This window comes from Canis lupus, chromosome 30, assembly GCF_011100685.1.
Source record: "Canis lupus familiaris isolate Mischka breed German Shepherd chromosome 30, alternate assembly UU_Cfam_GSD_1.0, whole genome shotgun sequence".
NCBI lineage: Eukaryota > Metazoa > Chordata > Mammalia > Carnivora > Canidae > Canis > Canis lupus.
Genome location: NC_049251.1, coordinates 28,992,948 through 29,012,573, shown reverse-complemented (window position 1 = coordinate 29,012,573; position 19,626 = coordinate 28,992,948). Strand labels below are relative to the sequence as shown.

General features: G+C 41.9%; 2 protein-coding genes across 4 annotated transcripts in view; one reads left to right on the top strand and one right to left on the bottom strand.

Annotated features, from left to right (window-relative positions):
- SNX1 (sorting nexin 1) overlaps nucleotides 1–3,097 on the bottom strand; it is a 41,232-nt gene extending 38,135 nt beyond the window's left edge. Inside the window, exon 1 of one of the 3 annotated variants that reach the window (XM_038580651.1) lies at nucleotides 2,955–3,097. In XM_038580651.1, coding sequence (XP_038436579.1) covers nucleotides 2,955–2,969 — 15 coding nt within the window. In that variant the 5' untranslated portion in view covers nucleotides 2,970–3,097. Of the gene's footprint in view, nucleotides 1–1,205; nucleotides 1,422–2,549; nucleotides 2,583–2,954 lie in introns of those variants that run through there. The other 2 variants (XM_038580650.1, XM_038580649.1) reach the window with 2 other exon arrangements.
- Nucleotides 3,098–3,174: 77 nt separating this feature from the next.
- Nucleotides 3,175–19,009, top strand: CIAO2A (cytosolic iron-sulfur assembly component 2A). The gene is made up of 5 exons (XM_038580652.1): nucleotides 3,175–3,478; nucleotides 8,430–8,594; nucleotides 14,634–14,683; nucleotides 17,054–17,099; nucleotides 17,717–19,009. Exons 1-5 carry the CDS (start codon nucleotides 3,349–3,351, stop codon nucleotides 17,812–17,814), a joined length of 489 nt encoding a protein of 162 aa, XP_038436580.1. The 5' UTR covers nucleotides 3,175–3,348; the 3' UTR covers nucleotides 17,815–19,009.
- The last annotated feature ends 617 nt before the right edge of the window (nucleotides 19,010–19,626 follow it).

The following is a 19,626-nucleotide window of genomic DNA, read 5'->3' as shown; positions in this document are numbered from 1 at the left end:
CAAGCCTCAAACTTTTTCAGACACATGCTGCATAAAGAATTTAAAGGTTTTTTTTTTTTTTAATTTTTTTTTTAATTTATTTATGATAGTCACAGAGAGAGAGAGAGAGAGAGAGAGAGGCAGAGACATAGGCAGAGGGAGAAGCAGGCTCCATGCACCGGGAGCCCGATGTGGGATTCGATCCCGGGTCTCCAGGATCGCGCCCTGGGCCAAAGGCAGGCACCAAACCGCTGCGCCACCCAGGGATCCCCCGAATAGTCACTTATACACTGAATAGCTACTACAAAGAGAAGTATTATCCAAGATAGTACATAAATTCCCAGACCTAGCACTGAAGTTTTCAACCTGGAACGAAGTGTACCAAGTGGTATGAGTCAGTATTCTTATAAAACAGACCCAAACGTCTCCAATGGTTCCAGAACTGATAACTGATCTCCACATTCCACACATAAAGATCAGTTTTTCCCAACACCTCTTCTTAGAAAACTGGATATTACTAAGGGAAGCACCATTGCCTCCTCACATGGAGAGACTGAATCCCACGGAGGTACTCAGGCCCTTTAATATATCCCTTTAAAAGGGACAAAGCTTGCTGTCTATGCAGCGACTTATCTGGCAGGGCCTTTTTTTTTTTTTTTTCCAACTGACTTGTCAGGATTTTCCTTAGAGATCAGAGGAGTCCATTTAGCCCCTATAAACTAGATCCAGAATGGGCCCTTGGTAATTAACGGGAAGTTCTGAGCTAATGAAAGGATTTGTGGGCGGGTCTGTCCTGAGCCACTCCAGATAACACTATTTCATCCTCGGAGCAGTAAGGTTAGGGAAAGAAAAGTCTGCACCCCATCCCCTTATCTTGACCTATTAAATCAGGCCGGCGGGAAACGACCACAAAACAGCCTCGTGGGTCCTTAGGGTCACCACACGGCAGGGCCAAGTGCCGGCCTGGGCCTGGACGTCTCTTCGCTGTCAGGGACCTCGGTGGAGAAGCCACCACACCCCTCCTCGCTCCTCGCTGTCCGCCTCCGGGATCTGGAAGTCAGGCCCCTAGCGTCTTGGCACTCATTAAGGGCCCCAAGCCACGACTACCGTTACCATCGCAGGGTCTCGGCGGGCCCACTCTGCCCAGCTTCCTCGACCCCCGCTTAGCCTCTTCCCTTTTGGGGCGCCCGCCCGCCCACCGGCTGCCCCGAAGGGTGCGAACTCACGGCCGCCGCGGCGCCGGTGAAAATATCCTCCCCCTCGGTGTCGCTGTCCCCCGCCTCGGGTTCTGACCCCCCGGCCGCCCCTTCGGACTCCGGCTCCAGGCCGGGGAAAGGCGGAGGGAGCCTCTCCGAAGCGCTACAGCCACCACCACCCGACGCCATCTTCCTCCACCCGCGGCGGAAGCCGCAACAACAACTTTATAGACAGACAGCGCCGCGAGCAAAACGTTCCAGAGGAACGAGGAGCGGGATGGTCGTGACCAACCCCGCGGGACGCACGGGGCGGGGCTTAGGGGGGCGGGGCCTGGCCGCGGGGGGCGGGGCCGGCCGGCCCAACGCTCCTACCCATCCAATCCCCCGCCCCGCATCGTGACGTTGAGATCTTAACCAACTGCGCGAGGGCCGGGGCGGGGAGGGGGGCACAAAAGGAGGAGCCAGCGAGGTAGCGGCGGCTCAGATTCCTAGGGCCCTTTGTGTTCCGGAGAGCGTTTGCCAACAGCCTTCTTAAGATGTCGTTCGAATAAGGAGTCTGAAAGCTCCTCTACGTGCCCCCTACCTATGCCACGCACGGTGCTCTCTCATTGAGATTCAGTAAGTGGTTTTGATTGAGGTCTTTCCAAAAGGCGGCGGTAAAGTTTCATTCACTTTATTCTTTGGACAACATCTAGTTATTAGTTCATTCAAGAAACATATATTAAGCACCTACTGTTTGCGTTGGAAATACAGAAATAAAGAAGCTCCTGACCCACGAGGCACTTGATGGAGACACACACGTTAAATGAACAAATGCAACGGTGTTCGGTGCTGTAATCTGCTCTGGGCGCAGTGAAAGAGGGTATCAGTTACGCTTGGAGATGCAGGGAGGCCTCAGAGCAGGGGACATCTCGGCGTCCTAAATTTGGCTACAAGTAAGTCGGTGTTATATCCTCTTAGTTGCCGTGGAGTGGAGTGGGACAGATGGCAGGGAAATTCTTAAAACCCTGAACACAATTTCCCTGGGGCGTAAACTATTCCCTTGTTAACCTGGTGAGCCTAAAGTCTAAATCAGCCAGACAATAAACAAAACTTTATAAAGATAAACGGGATATGTTAGCATGGGGGTAATTCTGCAAAATGATCCTTCTCAATAGAGATGGCATTTGGTAGCAAAGTCTGGTTTGTTTCTAATCGCAAATCACTCAACTTCAGGGATTGGCTCCCTCCCAGGTCTATGAGCTGTTGGAGGGCAGAGGCCGCCTCCTATCTTTGTATTCTCGGCGTCTATAAATACACCACGTCTGGGAAAGTAAGTGCCCAATAAACGTTTGAGACTCGGAGGGAGGGGTAGGTAAAACTAACATCATCCACCTTGTTCCTGGCATTCATCACAGCCACGACCACCAGAGGACTTAAGACATTCTTTTTAGGATGATGATCTATTTGCAGTATGTCACTACTGGATATGCTGGGCCCAGGGAGAGCTCTTTCATTCTAAGTTGTCTCTGAAGGCGAATGGCAGGATCTTCAGGTGGCCGTTGGGGAATTGTGCTGACCTCCGTTCCTCTGAAACGGGAAAAATCAAAAAGCCCTCCCCGGCCCGGCACCTAATCACCTAATCAACCTCCTTGGACTCCCAACACCTTCCGTTTCACGGCAACGGAAACTCACTTCCGGCGTGACTAGGAAGTAAGAAGCGGCTCCCTCAGAGAAGTAACCGTAGACTCTTTGTACACGCTCCTCCAGCAAAAGAAATCAAGATCTCCTTTCCCCTACCTCTTGAGGATTCATTTTCAGCTCATCGGGGGCGCTGAATGAGGCAAACAGTGGCAGGTAACAGTTACCTATCGCCTCTTCCCCGACCTAGACTACAAATCCCAGAATACATCTCTGTCCCATATGTCCCAGCACGCAATGCACCTCACGTGCTGAAAGGAGTTCTCCCCGCCTTGTCCCGCCAAAACTGAGCAAAGCATGCTGGGGCTTGTAGTCTTTGCGGGGCCCTTCCCTAGGTCCTCCGCGCTGCTCCGGTCAGGTCCCGCCTATCTTCTGCTCCCCGGGATCTTTAGGCTTGTCTCGGCCCTTTTGAAGACCAGGAAGTTGATAAATTGCGAGGCCCGCTGCTGAGAGACGGTGGCTCGGGTGGGACAGTCGCCAGGGATGGCGGAGCATGAGGATGGAGCGGGTGTCCGGGCTGCTCTCCTGGACGCTGAGCAGAGTACTGTGGCTCTCCGGCCTCTTTGAGCGGGGAGCTGCCCGGCAGCCCCGGATCATGGAAGAGAAAGCGCTAGAGGTTTATGGTAATTAATTTTACCCAGGGCAGCGTTTGGCGTTGTACGTGGAGATGGGGGGTAACGGGAGCCTCACCAGAGGGCTGGGGGTGGAGACCGGTTTTTGCTGGGTCTCGTCCGAAGCCTGGGAAGCCTTTTCTCCGGGGTCCTGAGTCACGCAGGAATGTGGATCTAAGACCTGGGCTCTTCCTAAACCTGGCGTTAGCCGAGGCTGGAGGTCTTAATCACTTCATTTCCCTTGACGGCCTTACGCCCTTCTGACCTTGTCAAGACTTCTGGGCAGAGCAGGCGGTTAGGGTGCTTGGTTAGGAAGCAGAGCTGGCCTGATGGCACTGCTTGTCTCCTCCCTTGTGGTCCCTAGCCCCTAGACTCGCATTCCTTCTGCCACCACCGAGAGCACTGCTGGGGACTGGCCTAAGGTCATAGCCGCTCTCTTGGGGAAAAAAAAAAAAAAAGAGGATTCTCCCCCTCCAAAAGCCCCCGAGAGAAGAGGACAAAATGGGTTTCCCGTACCCCGGCCTAGACTTTATAGTTTCTTATCACTGCCAAGCCTGGAGTGCATAAACGAATACACACACACACACACACACACACACAGAGTCACGTATTTTTTTTAAACCCCTGGGACCATCTTCATTGTACACATGAGGAAACAGAAGGTTAGAATGGCCAAGCAACCACCCAGAGGTCACTCTGCCAGTAAAGAAAAAGCAAAAACCAAAGCCCGTGTCTTCTGATTCCAAATTTCGTGCACTTTACACCATTTCACAATTGCCTTATGACTCCTTGTTTTTGGACTTGTGTAGTACTGTTTTTGAAGGCTAAAAAGACTGGCTCTAACTAATGTTCAGTGATTCCTGCTGACTGAGGGTGAAAGATCTAACTATAAGGATACAAATAAAATGTGGGGAAGGATTATGGGCCAGTAGAAGGAGGCCAGGGTTAGAAAAGACCTTTGGAGCCAATCTAACTTACTCCTCTCTTGCTAGAGGCGGGACCTAACCCCAGCTAGATGATTATGAGTGTAATGATCTCTACAAAACTGACATATTCCTGTCCTATCAGACTTCTGTCTATAGCACCTCAGGACAGAAGGGCACTTGGGGGATACAGCTTTGGAAGGGGGATGATTCTTGTCCTAAAGTTTAATACCGGTGGAGACCTATACATGCAGAAATGTACTTTTTAAAACAATTTTATGTAGTAGAAGTCCATCAACCTGAAAAAGAAATCCGGAAATTCAGAGGAAGGTGAGATAGTAATCTCTGAGTCGGGGATCTGGAAAGACTTTATGGAGGAGTCACTTGAGTTAGGCCTTGAAGCGTAAGTAGGCTCTGGATATAAGGGGGGTAGAAAGTGTACTAAGCAGAGAAAAGGAAGCAAAAGTATGGAGATGACAACGTGTTAGGGAATGGCGGGGCCCCAGGATAGAGTTTGTGGTTAAAGAGTGGAAATGTGATTAAAAAAAATTGTTTTAGATACCAGGTCAGGATTGGATACTGAAGGTGTAAATGTATAAAGTATGTCAGTGCAGAACTATAGGAGAATTTTCATCAGGGGAGTAATGTGAGAAGAGCAACATTGCTTTCTTTCTAAAGAAATAAATCCAGATCTCTCAAATCAATAGAAAACCAGAGAAGTTTAATAAGGGATGAGACTTAATTTCAGCTTTAGGTAGCATATAAAGTGTATAATGCAGCTTGTGTGAATGAGCCTTAAAGAGAAAATGCCTAAAATGAGGGGCAATACATTTCTTTTTTAAAAGCTGTGTTTCTCTGAGCCTCGTGGGTGACAGAGCCTTGTGAAGAAGCAGCTTTGTCTTTTTTTTTTTTTTTCCTGTCTTCATTTTCAAATTCTGTGGCTAATCAAGTGATAAGCCTAGGAGTTAGTTGTTGGGGGAGAAGGTGGAGCTTGACTTGTTTCTCCTAGTAGCATTTCTGATTACAGGGGTGCTATCGGTAATAGAACAAAACCTTAGGCTTAAGACATCACGCCCATCCTGTGTGAACTCCCTGTGCTCTCCTTTCTACCTCCCCATTTCTCTGTTGTTTCCCCTTTCCCATCTTTTTCTACAACCTCAGAGGAGGAAGGAAATCTTGTCCTCTCTAAGGGGGACGACCCAGGCTCCCACATCCTTGGTCTCATTCCCTTCTGCTTATTTTGCCAGTCCCCCATCCTCCCTCCTATATTTTCACTCTTACTTCCTCTATTTGATCTTTCCCTTTGGGCTCTAAAACATGTTTCAGTTTCCCTTACCCTTGTCATCATTGTTCTAGCTTTGTCTAAATCCGTTATCCATCCTTTGCCCTCTCCCTTCCTTGCCAGAGCCTAGGACTGCATTTTCAGTTCCTGCTTACTTCCGCATTTGCAAGCTGGCTTCTGCCTTCATCTCTCTACTGAAACTGCTTTCTTACAGGTAATTTTCTGGGTGACAAATCCAAAGACTCATTTCAGCTCTCATCAACTTGGATTTTTCTGCTGCATTTAATGTTATTAATATCCCCACACCTCCATCTCTGCTTCTGGCTTTTCTTTCTCCTTCTGATCCCTAAGTTAGGTGCTTTCCATCAATCTATCCTTGGGTCTCTCCTTTTACATTAGTGGTTCTGAGATTGAGCTGCCCATAAGAGCAACCTGAAGAATTTTTTAAAAAGCTCAATGCCCAGTCCCTACTAGGAATCAATTAAATCAAGATCTTTGGGGGTTGGGTTTAGACATCAGTTTTTTTTTTTTAATTTTTATTTATTTATGATAGTCACAGAGAGAGAGAGAGAGAGAGAGAGAGAGAGGGGCAGAGACACAGGCAGAGGGAGAAGCAGGCTCCATGCACCGGGAGCCCGACGTGGGATTCGATCCCTGGTCTCCAGGATCACGCCCTGGGCCAAAGGCAGGCGCCAAACCGCTGCGCCACCCAGGGACCCCTAGACATCAGTTTTTAAAGCAGTCCTGATGATTCCATTGTTCACCCAAGGTCGAAAACTACTGTTTTGCTCATTCTTTACAAATCTCAGGGATTCAACAACCACTCTAGCTTTGGTACTCTCTCTTTTTATCTATTTTTTAAAATTTTAATTCCGTTAAAGTTTCAGTTTAGTTTCAGGTGTCCAATATAATGATTTAACAATTCTATACATTACTTAGTGCTCATTATGGTAAGTGTACACTTAAAACCCTTCATCTAGTTCACCTATTCCCGCATCCGCCTCTCCTGTGATAACCATCAGTTTGTTCTCTATAGTTAAAATTCATTTGTTGGTTTGTCTGTCTCTTTTTTCCCTTTGTTCATTTGTTTTGTTTCTTAAATTCCACCTACAGGTGAACTTGTACAAGTGATATTTGGATATGGTATTTGTCTTTGACTGACTTATTTCACTTAGCATTATGCTGTCTGGTTCTGTTCATGTCCTTGCAAGTGGCAAGACCTCATTCTTTCTTTTTTGGCTGAATAATATTCATATATATATATCAGCTATATTCATTCATCAATCGATGGCTACTTGGGCTGCTTCCATCTCTTGGCTATTGTAAATAATACTGCTACAAATAATACTGCTACTGCTAATAGTCATGGATATATCCCTTTGAATTCGTGTTTTTGTATTTTTTGGGGTAAATACCCAGTAGTGTGATTACTGGATCATAGAGTAGCTCTATTTTTAACTTTTTGAAGACCTCTGTACTGTTTTCCAGAGTGGCTGCATCAGTTTGCTTTCCCACCAACCATGCACAGGGTTTCTTTTCCTCCACATCCTTGCCAACACTCCGTCCTTGCCTTGTTTCTTGTGTTTTTTGACTTTAGCCATTCTGACAGGTGTGAGATGTTACTCATTGTAGTTTTGATATGCATTTCCCTAATGGTGAGTGATGTTGAGCATCTTTTCATGTGTCTAGCTTTGGTGCTCTCTTAAACTTTACATCACTGTTCAGTATTTGCTGGAATATCCCATTGGGTTGCGCCTTAAGCACCTCCAAATCATTATGTATAAAATTGAACCCAGTTTCCCCAGCCCCCATCCAACTTTCTTGTGTTCTTCAGGTTTTTTTTTTTTTTTCCATTCTGTCAGTGTTCTCCCAAACAGAAAAAATCTATCATCCTCCTTTTTCCCTTTCCTCGTCTTCTACATCCAAAGAACTGTCAAATTCTGTTGATTCTGCTGCTGAAATTACTTCTCCATCTGTCCCCTCCTCTCCATTACTATTATCATGTGCCTATTTTGGGCCTAGCATTTTCAGCTGGTATCTCTGGCTCTGCTTTTAGTTCTGAGTTTACCAGCTAGTGGATGAGTTACCAGCTGACAGTGCAATGCTGTCCACATTACTCCCTTGTTCAGAGTAGCCTCTTGAGGATTCCCTATTGCCTGTGGCTGACTGTAAAAAATCCTTGATGGTCTGGCCCAAACTCTTATATCCTCATTTATGCTGGGTTCCTAGGAGACTAAACTTTTTTTTTTTTAATTAAAAATGTTTTAAGTACTCCCTATGCCCAATGTGGGAATCAAACTCATGACCCCAAGATCAAGAGTTGCATACCCTACCAACTGAGCCAGCCAGGCACTCCTAAACTTCTTTTCCTTTAATTTCCTTTACCTTAAATATCAAATATTGAAATGTCACCCATTTTTAAAGGCTTGATTCAGATTCCACTTTCATAAATTCTGTGTACCATATTCTCCCAAGCTAAAGGTTATTTCTTCTCCTTGAGCTTCTGTGACACTTTCCTCATTCTTATATTCTCTCTGCAATGTTGGATCCAAGAAACTGGTCATGATCTAATAATAAACCAAGAAAACATTTTTCTCAAAAGGAAACTGGTCATGGAAATTTCTGTCAGAAATACGGGGAGTTACTGTAATCTTTGGTTAAAAAGAAGAAGTCAATGTTTGGATTAGGACTAGCAAAGTCATCCTTATTTAGAATATTCATGTTTTAACATAATACCTTGTCTCCAATGATTCTTTAGATTTGATTCGAACTATCCGGGACCCAGAGAAGCCCAATACTTTAGAAGAACTGGAAGTGGTGACGGAAAGTAGTGTGGAGGTTCAGGAAATAAATGAAGAAGACTATTTGGTTATTATCAGGTTCACACCAACAGTACCTCACTGCTCTTTGGCAACCCTTATTGGTAAGGTTTTATATATAAATATATATATATATATTTTTTTTTTAATTTTTATTTATTTATGATAGTCACAGAGAGAGAGAGAGGCACAGAGACACAGGCAGAGGGAGAAGCAGGCTCCATGCACCGGGAGCCCGACGTGGGATTCGATCCCGGGTCTCCAGGATCGCGCCCTGGGCCAAAGGCAGGCGCCAAACCGCTGCGCCACCCAGGGATCCCTATAAATATATTTTAATTCTAAATTATTTTACTGATTTTGACCCAAAATAACAATTAGCATCATGTTTATACTTTATAGTTCACAGAGTCTTTTCAGATGTATATCTTTTGTAGCCCTCACAGCCTATGAGAGAATTTTCCAGATGAGGAAACTGAGACTGAGAGAGTTTAAGTGACTTGCTCAGAATCATATAGGCAGGAAATGATGTAGCTGAGGCTCAAGCGCAGGTTTCCTGACTCCAAATGTGTTATCTTCTTTAGTTATACATTCTGTTTCTCTTCCCTGTACATGCCTACAATTAAGAGAGTGGGTGTGGACCAGTCCTCTCCTCCTGTTCTGGAGATTGGAGTGGATGCTGTCAGACTAGCACTACTGCCATCACCTTTCGCTGCTGTATTGGCTTCAGTGCAGTATGGGCATAAGTCCTAGTGGGAGAGTATTTTGTTTTTTTTTTTTTAAGTTTTTTATTTGAGAGCGTATTTTTGAGGTAGTTTTCTATTGAGAGGCTGCATTCCCAATATTTTGGAGTAGTTAGCAGTAAGATATGCAAGAGATGTCTTTGAATATATACTTTGTTATAAAGAAGATAAAGGAGGAGCACCAGCGTGGCTCAGGCAGTTAAGCATCCAACTTAATTTCGGCTCAGGTTGTGATCTCAGGGTCATAGGATTGAGCCCTGCTTGGGCTCTGTGGTGGGTATAGAACTTCCTTAAGATTCTCTCTCTTCCCCTCCTTCTACCCCTCTTCCCTCCTCTAAAAAAATAAATAAATAAAAATAAAGAAGATGAAGTGTATTTCAAACCAAATGTTCATCAGTAGAGGATTGCTGAAATAATCAAGGATGATATATATTAACAGTGGAATACTACATAGCTATGAAAAATGAAGCTCTCCATGTACTGGTATGGAGAGATATTTATGACATACTGTTAAGAAAGAAAAATAAATAAAATAGATAAAAGCAAGTGTAATATTGCTACATTTGTATAAAAAAAGGCAAAAGCAAATTTGTATTTTGATTGTATATGTGTAAAGAATACCTAAGAAATGAATAACTGTGATGGGAGTAGATAGGAGTGGTAGTAGCAACTGGGCAGGTTGGGGACAGGGTGGGAGGAAGGCTTTACTATATACCTTTTTATATTTTTAAGTTTTGGAACCATGGGAATATATTATCTATTTAAAAATAGATAAGTTTAGGGGCACCTGAGTGACTCAGTAGTTGAGCATCTGCCTTTGGCTCAGGTTGTGAGTCTAGGGTCCTGGGATCGAGTTCTGCATCGGGCACCCTATAGGGAGCCTGTTTCTCCCTCTGCCCATGTCTCTGCCTCTCTTTCTATGTCTCTCATGAATAAGTAAATAAAATCTTTAAAAAAATAGATAAGTTTATAAAATGGACTGAAAAGATTAATGTTTTATTATTGCTTCCATTGTTACAACAATTTCTGTCTTTCTCTTCTCACTTGTTGCTCTGGGATCCCCATTAGTGATTTCCAGCATAGAGGCCGTATATTGAGGCACTAGAGGGTCCATGAATCCATACATCATCTTGTAGTTATTTTTTTCTTTAAGATTTATTTATTTATTTATTTATTTATTTATTTATTTATTTGAGAGAGAGAGAGAGAGAGAACACGAGCTGGGGGAGGGACAGAGGGAGAGAATCTCAAATTGACTCCCCACTGAGCACAGAGCCCGACATAGGGCTTGATCCTAGGACCCTGAGATCATGACCTGAACTGAAATCAAGAGTTGGCCACTTAACTGAGTGAGCCAACCAATCAGGAGCCCCAATAATATTGTGGATATTAATACTCCATACTAAAAAAAGCAGTTTTTTAAAGATTTATTTATTTATTCATGAGAGACACAGAGAGAGAGGCAGAGGCATAGGCAGAGGGGAGAAGCAGGCTCCTCGCAGGGAGCTCAATGTGGGACTTGATCCCAGGACCCCAATCCCAAGGCAGACGTTCAACCACCCAGGCATCCCGAAAAAGCATTTTTAAAAAATTTATTATTTATTTATTATTATTTTAAAAATATTTTATTTATTCATGAGAGACACAGAGAGAGAGAGAGAGAGAGAGGCAGAGACACAGGCAGAGGAAGAAGCAGGCTCCATGCAGGGAGCCCGATGTGGGACTCGATTCCAGGTCTTCAGCATCAGGTCCTGGGCTGAAGGTGGCGCTAAACCGCTGAGCCACCCGGTGTTGCCCCGCATATTTTTTTTTTTTAAAGACTTTTTTATTTATTCACGAAAGACACAGAGAGACAGAGGCAGAAGGAGAAGCAGGCTCCATGCAGGGACTCCAGGATCACACCCTGAGTCAAAGGCAGATACTCAACTACTGAGCCACCCAGGAGTCCTGGGAGAAAGCATTTTTGAATGCATACTTATTTTTTGTTATTGGACAGTTTCTGAATCATTAGATATTGGAAGTGCTGCTACTCTCTTAATGTGAAGGGGGGTGTCTTAAAATACTTTGATATGTAAGAGTTCTTAAGTAGGGGATCTATTACTCTAAGAGCTTTTAGCAAAGGCTCTTTTGATTTTTCAAAAAGTAACACTTAGCCTGTGTTTTTTTTAAATTACAAAATAATCTGGAAACTCCACAAAAGTGTAAAGAAGAAAATAAAAATCAATTATCATAAAAGAATGTGTGCTTTGGGCTAAAATTCTATCTCTATCAGGTCTGCCACTTTGTGGCTTTAGGCAAATTACTTAGACTTTCTGAGCCTCAAGTTTCCTTATCTGTAAAGTAGAGATAAGAGTATCAACACAGTTATAAGGATTAGGTAATAAAATTGATAAGGAATAGTTTTTTTTTTTTTTTAGGAATAGTTTTTATTCTTCATTAAATATTAACTTTTTTGGGACGCAGGGCTCAGTGGTTGATCATCTGCCTTCGGCTGGGGCTACATAAATATTTTCATATATCTCTAGTTATTGCCTCAGGATAAATTCCTTTAATGGGAATTATTGGGTCATATGGTGTAAGTAGTTTTAAGCCTCTGGGTACATATTGGCAAATCCTTATTAAGAGGTTTCTACTCTTTGACATAGGAATTAAGAAAATAATTCTATTGAAGAAAACAGTAACATGTACAAACATTTATAGTAAATTTATAATAGTGAAACCTGGAAAAAACTATAGTACCTATTAATAAGGAAATGCTACCAGTAAAATGGGATTTCTTATTTCTATTGAAAATGTCAAGTAATCAAAAAAATTGAAATGCTAAATTGCATTTGCATTATGATTGTAATTATTGAAAAACTGTGTGTGGACAAAGATTGAGAAAGCCCATGAAATAAAAGTAACTCTAAAGGCGCCCAGATCTGGGGATCCCTGGGTGGCTCAGCAGTTGAGTGCCTGCCTTCGGCCTAGGGCGTGATCCTGGAGTCCTGGGATAGAGTCCCACATTGGGCTCCCTGAGGGGAGCCTGCTTCTCCCTCTGCTTGTGTCTCTGCCTTCTCTCTCTCTTTCTCTCTCTCTCTCTCTCTGTCTCTCATGAATAAATAAATAAAATCTTTAAAAAAAAAAAAAAAAAAAAAAGAGGTGCCCAGATCTGGTTATGGTAGCTGCTTCACATCTGTCCACTCCCTGAACAAAGTTTCGTCAGGTCCTTTTAATAGTTTCGGTTAAGACCCTTGGCTATTTAGAAGTTAGTATAGTAGTGTAGTAACCATGTTCAATCAACATGAGTGGAAAACTAAATAAAGAGAGCCCTCTTGGGACACCTGGGTGGCTCAGCAGTTGAATGTCTTCCTTCGGCTTGGAGCGTGATCCTGGGGTTCTAGGATCGGGTCCCGCTTTGGGCTCCCCGCAGGGAACCTGCTTCTCCCTCTGCCCATATCTCTGCCTGTCTCTCTGTATCTCTCATGAATAAATAAATAAAATATTTTTTTTAAAAAAGAGAGAGACCCCTCTTTCTGGGATCTGGGAGGCATTTCCTGTGAGCAGGTAGTGTGAAGCAGGGGAAGGAACCTGAGTATACGTTCCACCCCGACTGGTTAGGTCATCACTTGGTTATAGTTATCCTGGTAAGTAATTGCAAAGATGAGGAAGACTCCCAGGGGTCTTCCCTGGGAGTGGGTAAGGTAGGGAAACCAGCTAGTAGCTATCTGTGTTGACTTAGTTCTGATAAGAATAGCTGAAGGCAGGTGTGGTCCAATATGAAGGGCATAGGATTTGGAGTCTATGTTTAACTCCTAGCTGTCCACTTGTTAGCTATGTGATGTCAAACAGATCGCTTATCTTGGTTCCTGGCTGTAAAATGAAAATGATACAATAGTAATAGCTAATATTTATTAGATGCTTTTTATGTACCAAGTACTATTTTACGCGCATTGCATAACAATTTATTTACTACTTGTAACAATCCTATATTGAGTGGTATATTATAATACTTGCTTTACACATAAGGAAACTGAAGCTTAAGAGAGGTTAAATAACTTGCCCAGGATCCCATAGCTAGTATGTAGTGGAGCCATTTTTGAACTCAAAGTATTGTAGTCTTAGTAATGCTGTACTGCCTATCTTGAGGATATTGATGCTCAAAAAAGTGCTTTGTGAATTGTGAAACAGTTATTATTTACCATGTGGGTGAAACACCAACAGTGAGCAGAATACATGAGGATGCTGAGATGATACATAGGTAACAAATTAAAGAGGCAGTGTGGGAGGCAGAGGGAAGAGAAGAACCCTCCAGATATGCTTTAGGACAGATCTACAGGGAGACCCTCTTGTGTGTGTGTTTGTGTGTGTGTGTGTGTGTTTAAGATTTTATTTATTTGACATACAGAGAGAGAGAGAGAGAGAGGAAGCACAAGCAGAAGGCGTGCCAGAGGGAGAGGGAGAAATAGACTCCCTGCTGAGCAGAGAGCCCTACACAGGGCTCAACCCCCGGACCCTGAGATCATGACCTGAGTCAAAGGCAGACATTTAACTGACTGAGCCACCCAGGCATCCCATGGGAGGCCTTCTTAAAGAAACTATACATTGTTTTCAGAGTTCTCTAACATTTACTATGGAATTACTGTGTTCTAGACTCTAAGTACTCTGAAACACTTTGTGTGCATAATAAGAACAGTCTGATTATCTTCTGTGTCTAGGGGTGTAGATTTAGTTAAAAATCCATTCCTTGTTTTGAGGTGGGGGAGAAATGAAAGATGGGCACACTGAGGATCTGTTCCCAGCCCAGTTTTAATTTCTCTTGTAAGTCTCAACTGGGAAAAAAGATCTATATATTGAACTGTGATGTGGCATTGGGGTAAACTGAGCTTTAGAGGAGCTTGTTTTAGGGAAACAACTCTACTTGTATATCACAGGCATAGAAGATTCCAAATTTGCGAAGTTTCTTGTGGTCCTTTTTAAGTGGCTCTTACTTGGTTTTCAATTTTTGCATGATCTGGCCTGTTGTGAGTGTTCCATGAAGTTTAATGAGTGAATTGACTTTTGCTTTAAGGTAAATTGATGTAGTAGAAAGGACCTAGGCTTTGCAGTGGTCTTGGGTTTTAGGTCCAACTGCCACTTTACTAGCTCAATGACCTTGGGCAAGTTACATTATGACCTTAGTTTCATAGTTTGTAGAATGGGTTTGGTAATACATGGCTCACTGGATTATCGTGAAGAATATGTAAGACTAAATGTATTAAAGTTGCTAGCATGGTGCCTGGTTCAAAGGAGACCTACGCTGGACTGAGCCAAAGCTGTTTCCAGCTACTGTATTGCAGGAGACACCTACACGCAGCTGTATGCTTTTTCAAGAACTAATAAGAAGAGAGGTAATTGGGGCCTTTTATTTTTTTTCCTCTACAGGGCTGTGCTTAAGAGTAAAACTTCAGCGGTGTTTACCATTTAAACATAAGGTAAGGAAGTTTTTGTTGTTTTCTAACAGCTTTATTGAGATTTAATTCACATTTCATACAATTCACCTGTTTAAAATGTACAATTTAATAGTTTTTCGTATAGTCACTGAGTTGTGCCACCATCACTATCAGTTTTTTATTTTTTTTTTTAAGATTTTGTTTATTTATTTGAGAGAGAGAGAAAGCATACAGGAGAGAGAAAGGGAGAAGCAGGCTCCCTGCTCCCTGATGTGGAGCTTGATCCCAGAATCCTGGGATCTTGACCTGAGCTGAAGGCAGATGCTTAATTCACTAAGCCACGTAGGTGCCCGACTACTGTCAGTTTTAAAACGTTTTCATCACCTCAGAAAGAAATCCCATATCCATTTCCCCAAGCCTTATCCTATCCCCAGGCAACCACAGGTCTCCTTTTGATCTCTATAGATTTGCTTATTCTGAATGTTTAATTTAAATGAAATCATACAGTTTGTGGTCTTTTAGACTGGCCTCTTTCAATTAAAATATTATTTTCAGAATTCATCCATGTTGTACCATGTGCCAGTATTTCCTTCCTTTTTGCTGCCTTATATGATTCCACTGTATGGATGTACCATAGTTTATTTATCCTTTGATTACTGGGTGGACATCTGGGTTGTTTCCACTTTTTGTCTATTATAAGTAATGCTGTTATGAACATTAGCATACAGGCTTTCGTTTGTTTTCATTTGTTTTCATCTTTTCTCCACCCAGGAGGGGGATTGCTAGATCTTTTGCTAACTATATTTAGCTTTTTGAGGCACTGCTACACTGTTTTCCATAGCTGCTTTATCATTTTACATTCCCACCAGCAGTATATGAGGGTTCTAATTTTCCACATCTTCACTTGCATTTCTCTATTAATATTATCTATTTTTTTCATTATAGCCATCCTAGTGGATTTGAAGTGATAACTCAGTTGTGGTTTTGACTTCCGTTTCTCTGATGGCTAATAATGTTGAGCATATTTTCATGAGCAAAAATTTAAAACACAGGAAGAACCACTTAGAGAGGGCCACAAGTAACCTCTCAAATTTAAGTCTTTGTGGCTTCAATGTGCCAAACTTACTATGTGGTTTCCCTGAGGTATAGTTCATACAGGAATAGCAGGGTAAATGCTTGACTTTTCCCTTTTACTTAACTATTTTTCAGAGTTGAGTCATGCATAATTTTTTTTTGTTTGTTTTGTTTTTTGAGTCACGCATAATTTTAAAACAAGGTAAATGAGTATAGAATGATTTTAAACTGTTGCTTTGTTGTCTGGAACAAGAGTTGGTATTATGCCACTAGCAGAATTCATATGGTATTTTTTTGGTGGGGGGGGAAGGGCAGAGGGAGAGAGACTCTTAAGCAGGCTCCACGCCCAAGCCCGGCACTGGGCTCAATCTCACAATCCTGAGGTCATGATCTGAGTTCAGGTCAAGAGTCAGATGCTTAACCGACTGAGCCATGTAGGTGCCCCAAATTGTTTTGTTTTTAAAAAAAAAACTGTTCTAGATGATCTCTAGGGTCTCTTTTAGCCCTAATAAAGTATGATTTTTTTCACTCTTAAAAAACATTTATCTTAGTAATAAAATAACTATAGTAAATGGTTCATACACTCCAGTATTTTCTGGAGAGTAAGCATGTCTTTATCATATAGCATGCTTTATTTGCCATAGAATTTGGAAGTAATTTTATGTGTTTGTTTCAGAAGCTCTGGTTCTTGGAGGTTAGCTAATCTGAGGGCATGCAGCAGGGCCAAGAGGTTTAGTTTAACCGATATGATACTTGAGAGTAAATTTAGCAAAATAATAGTGAATGAGAAAAGGAGGATACTGAACACTATATTTTGTGATCCCATTTTTGTAAAATAAGCAAAGAAACTTCCAACTTTGGCATGTGTGTGTGCACCTGTATGTATAAAATCCACATTCCATTATGTAGGTATGGAGAAAAATATGGAAGAAACTACACTGGGTTTATTAATATGGTTTTCTTGGGGCTTGGGGCAGAGAGGAAGTTTAGATACTTTAGGTACTGATTTGGGAGGAAGAGATAGAGTGTAGTAGGGTAGAGAGATCCATGAGTAAAATATATATGAGATCTCATTTGTGTGAAATTTTATTTGTGTGTATTCATTTTAAAAAGTAATTAATGGGGATACCCCCTGCAGGCCTTCTGCAAATTTAAAAATTAAAAATCCTACTAATTTCATTCTCTGTTTTGAGAGGATTTGTCTTTAAGTTAAGTCATTGATGCTAACTAAGAATAGAATTTGGACTTTCATCCTAGACTCTTGAGTCCACTGTGCATTCCATTTCACTTGTTACCTCAGAGCATTCTAAATGTTTGGTTTTAATTTTTTTTTCCTAGTTGGAAATCTACATTTCTGAAGGAACCCACTCAACAGAGGAAGACAGTAAGTCAATCTTGACTCACTAAAAAACAACTTTAGCTAGTACTTCATCTTGGATACCATTATTGTACTATCCAAGTATCTACAGGTCATTTGCAAAAAACTGCAAAATTAGTTATTAGCTCTTCCTTGAGGGGAAATCTAGGTTTTTCAAGAAAGTAATTTTTCAGTAGGACTCCAGGTGAACCAGAAGCAGGCCTTGTGAATATTGGCTGATTTAGCAATCAGCCAATCTGCACATCTCTAAAGAACATCCATCTCTAGGGACCCTGACTCTAAAGAAGGCTTGATTTTTTTTCTTTGGTGCAGGACAGAAAGCTATGTACTTGAAACTGAAATTGAAGGTCTAGAAAAGAATATGGACATTGCTCTTTTGAACACTTACATTAACAACACTTTTAGCAAATTATAGACAGAAGATATAGGCCAATACCTTTATTATATGAAGATCCATGGATTTTTCTCTAAGTCTCCCTTCCTTCTAGAACTTACGAAAAATGAGCCAAAATCAGCTTTAAGCTATGAAGGGGTTAAATTCTGTTTTAATGGGCTCATAAGATTTTTGTCTGTCCCTATATATTGCCATAATTCCTCTGCTAACTTTTATCTGTGTTTTGCAGTCAACAAGCAGATAAATGACAAAGAGCGAGTGGCAGCTGCAATGGAAAACCCCAATCTACGGGAAATTGTGGAACAGTGTGTCCTTGAACCTGACTAATAGCTGTTTTAAGAGCCACTTAACTTTAGTTGTTTGATATATTTGTTTAAATTCTTTGTAAAATGTAAAAGACTCATGTTTAATACATAGGTGATTTGTACCTCAAAGCATTTTTTTAACAGATGATTTGCAAGCAAGATTTAATTATAAGTAGTAGTACCTAGTTTGTTCAGTGTATAACATTCTCAGGATTTGTAACACTTAAATGATGAGACAGAAAAATATTTTCTAGTTACTATGTGTCAGATGGGTTGGTATTTTTCTGACGCCTCTTCTGATGCAACTACTTTTCATGTCAAATATTTACTGTGCCCAAATGTATTCAATTTAAATCATTATTCTGTAGAATAAATAAAACAGAGATGATTCTTATAATGATGTACCTTAGAATGTTTTTGTTGAATTATAAATCTTAGTGTAAATATCAACTCTAAAAGATATTTACAAACCCTTATTTTCTGATTATTATGTAAAATCAGAAATTCAAGAACCAGAAAGAACCCTGAAAATGAGGCATAGGCTCTGCCTTCCTTTAAGAAGAGTCCTCGACCCATTTGTAGATGAGGATCAAATGTAGAGAGGGCCAGATAACATACATAATTTTGAAAATTGAGAAATCCCCAAAGAAGTTTTGTTTAAAGCAATCTAAATTTATGGTTTCTCCTTTACTTGAACTTTGTTCAGTTTGTTTTAGGAGATAATGATCATTGCAAGTGTAACAGGGTGTAGAAGGCAGCCTCCCAGATATTCGCTAATGATCCTTGATTCCTGGTGTTCATGCCCTTGTATAGTTCCCTTCCATGTTGAAACAGAGCTGGTAGGTATGGCTAATCAAGAATCAGAGGTGACAGTGTGTGACTTCTGAGGCTAGATCATAACAAGTGTTGTTGCATTCGTCTTGATTTCTTGAATTGCTCACTCCGTGGGACTCCAGCCACTGTGTCATCAGAACACTTGAGCAGCCCTGTGGAGAATTCCATAAGGAGAGGAATTGAGGCCTTGCATGAACAACCAGCACCAATTTGCACACCATGGGAGTGAACCATGTTAGAAGTGATCCTCCAGCCTCAGTCAAGCTGATAACTTAACTGGAACCTCATGAGACCCTGAGCCAGAACTGTCTAGCTAAGCCACCCAAATTCCTGACCCAGAGAAGCTGTGAGCAATAATAAATGTTTATTGTTTATGCCACTAAGTTTTGGGGTAATTTGTTATACTACAGCAGTAAGTAACAATATACAGGTTATAAGAGTGGGACTCTTCTGCCTCCAATTTAATTGAGGCTACAAAGGGGGAAAACAGGAGAGTCCATGCTTCTTGAATCCTTTTATCCACTTCGAGAATGTAAGTTTTGAAAGAACAGAGAGAATTTGGTAAGAAGATTATTGATGAAATTTTTTTTTTTTTATAAAGCTGTTGCTGTGTTGAGTTCCAACCCCTGTTTTGGTGGAAGAAGGTTAGGGAAGGAACACTATCTGCTGAGGGGAGTTCAAAGGTGACAGCTCGGAGAGTTTATAAATGTATTTCCTGTAGTTGGGAGATTCAGCAACTTACTTGACTCAGGCCTGAGAAAGAAAGTGGAAGTGGACTTAAGGCTGGGTCAAAGGCAGGCTGATTCCTGCCTAAGAAGTCTAGAGGGTGGGCAGCCCAGGTGGCTCAGTGGTTTAGTGTCCCCTTCAGCCCAGGGCCTGATCCTGGAGACCTGGGATCGAGTCCCGTGTCAGGCTCCCTGCATGGAGCCTGCTTCTCCCTCTGCCTGTGTCTCTGCCTCTCTCTCTGTATGTCTCTCATGAATAAATAAATAAATAAAAT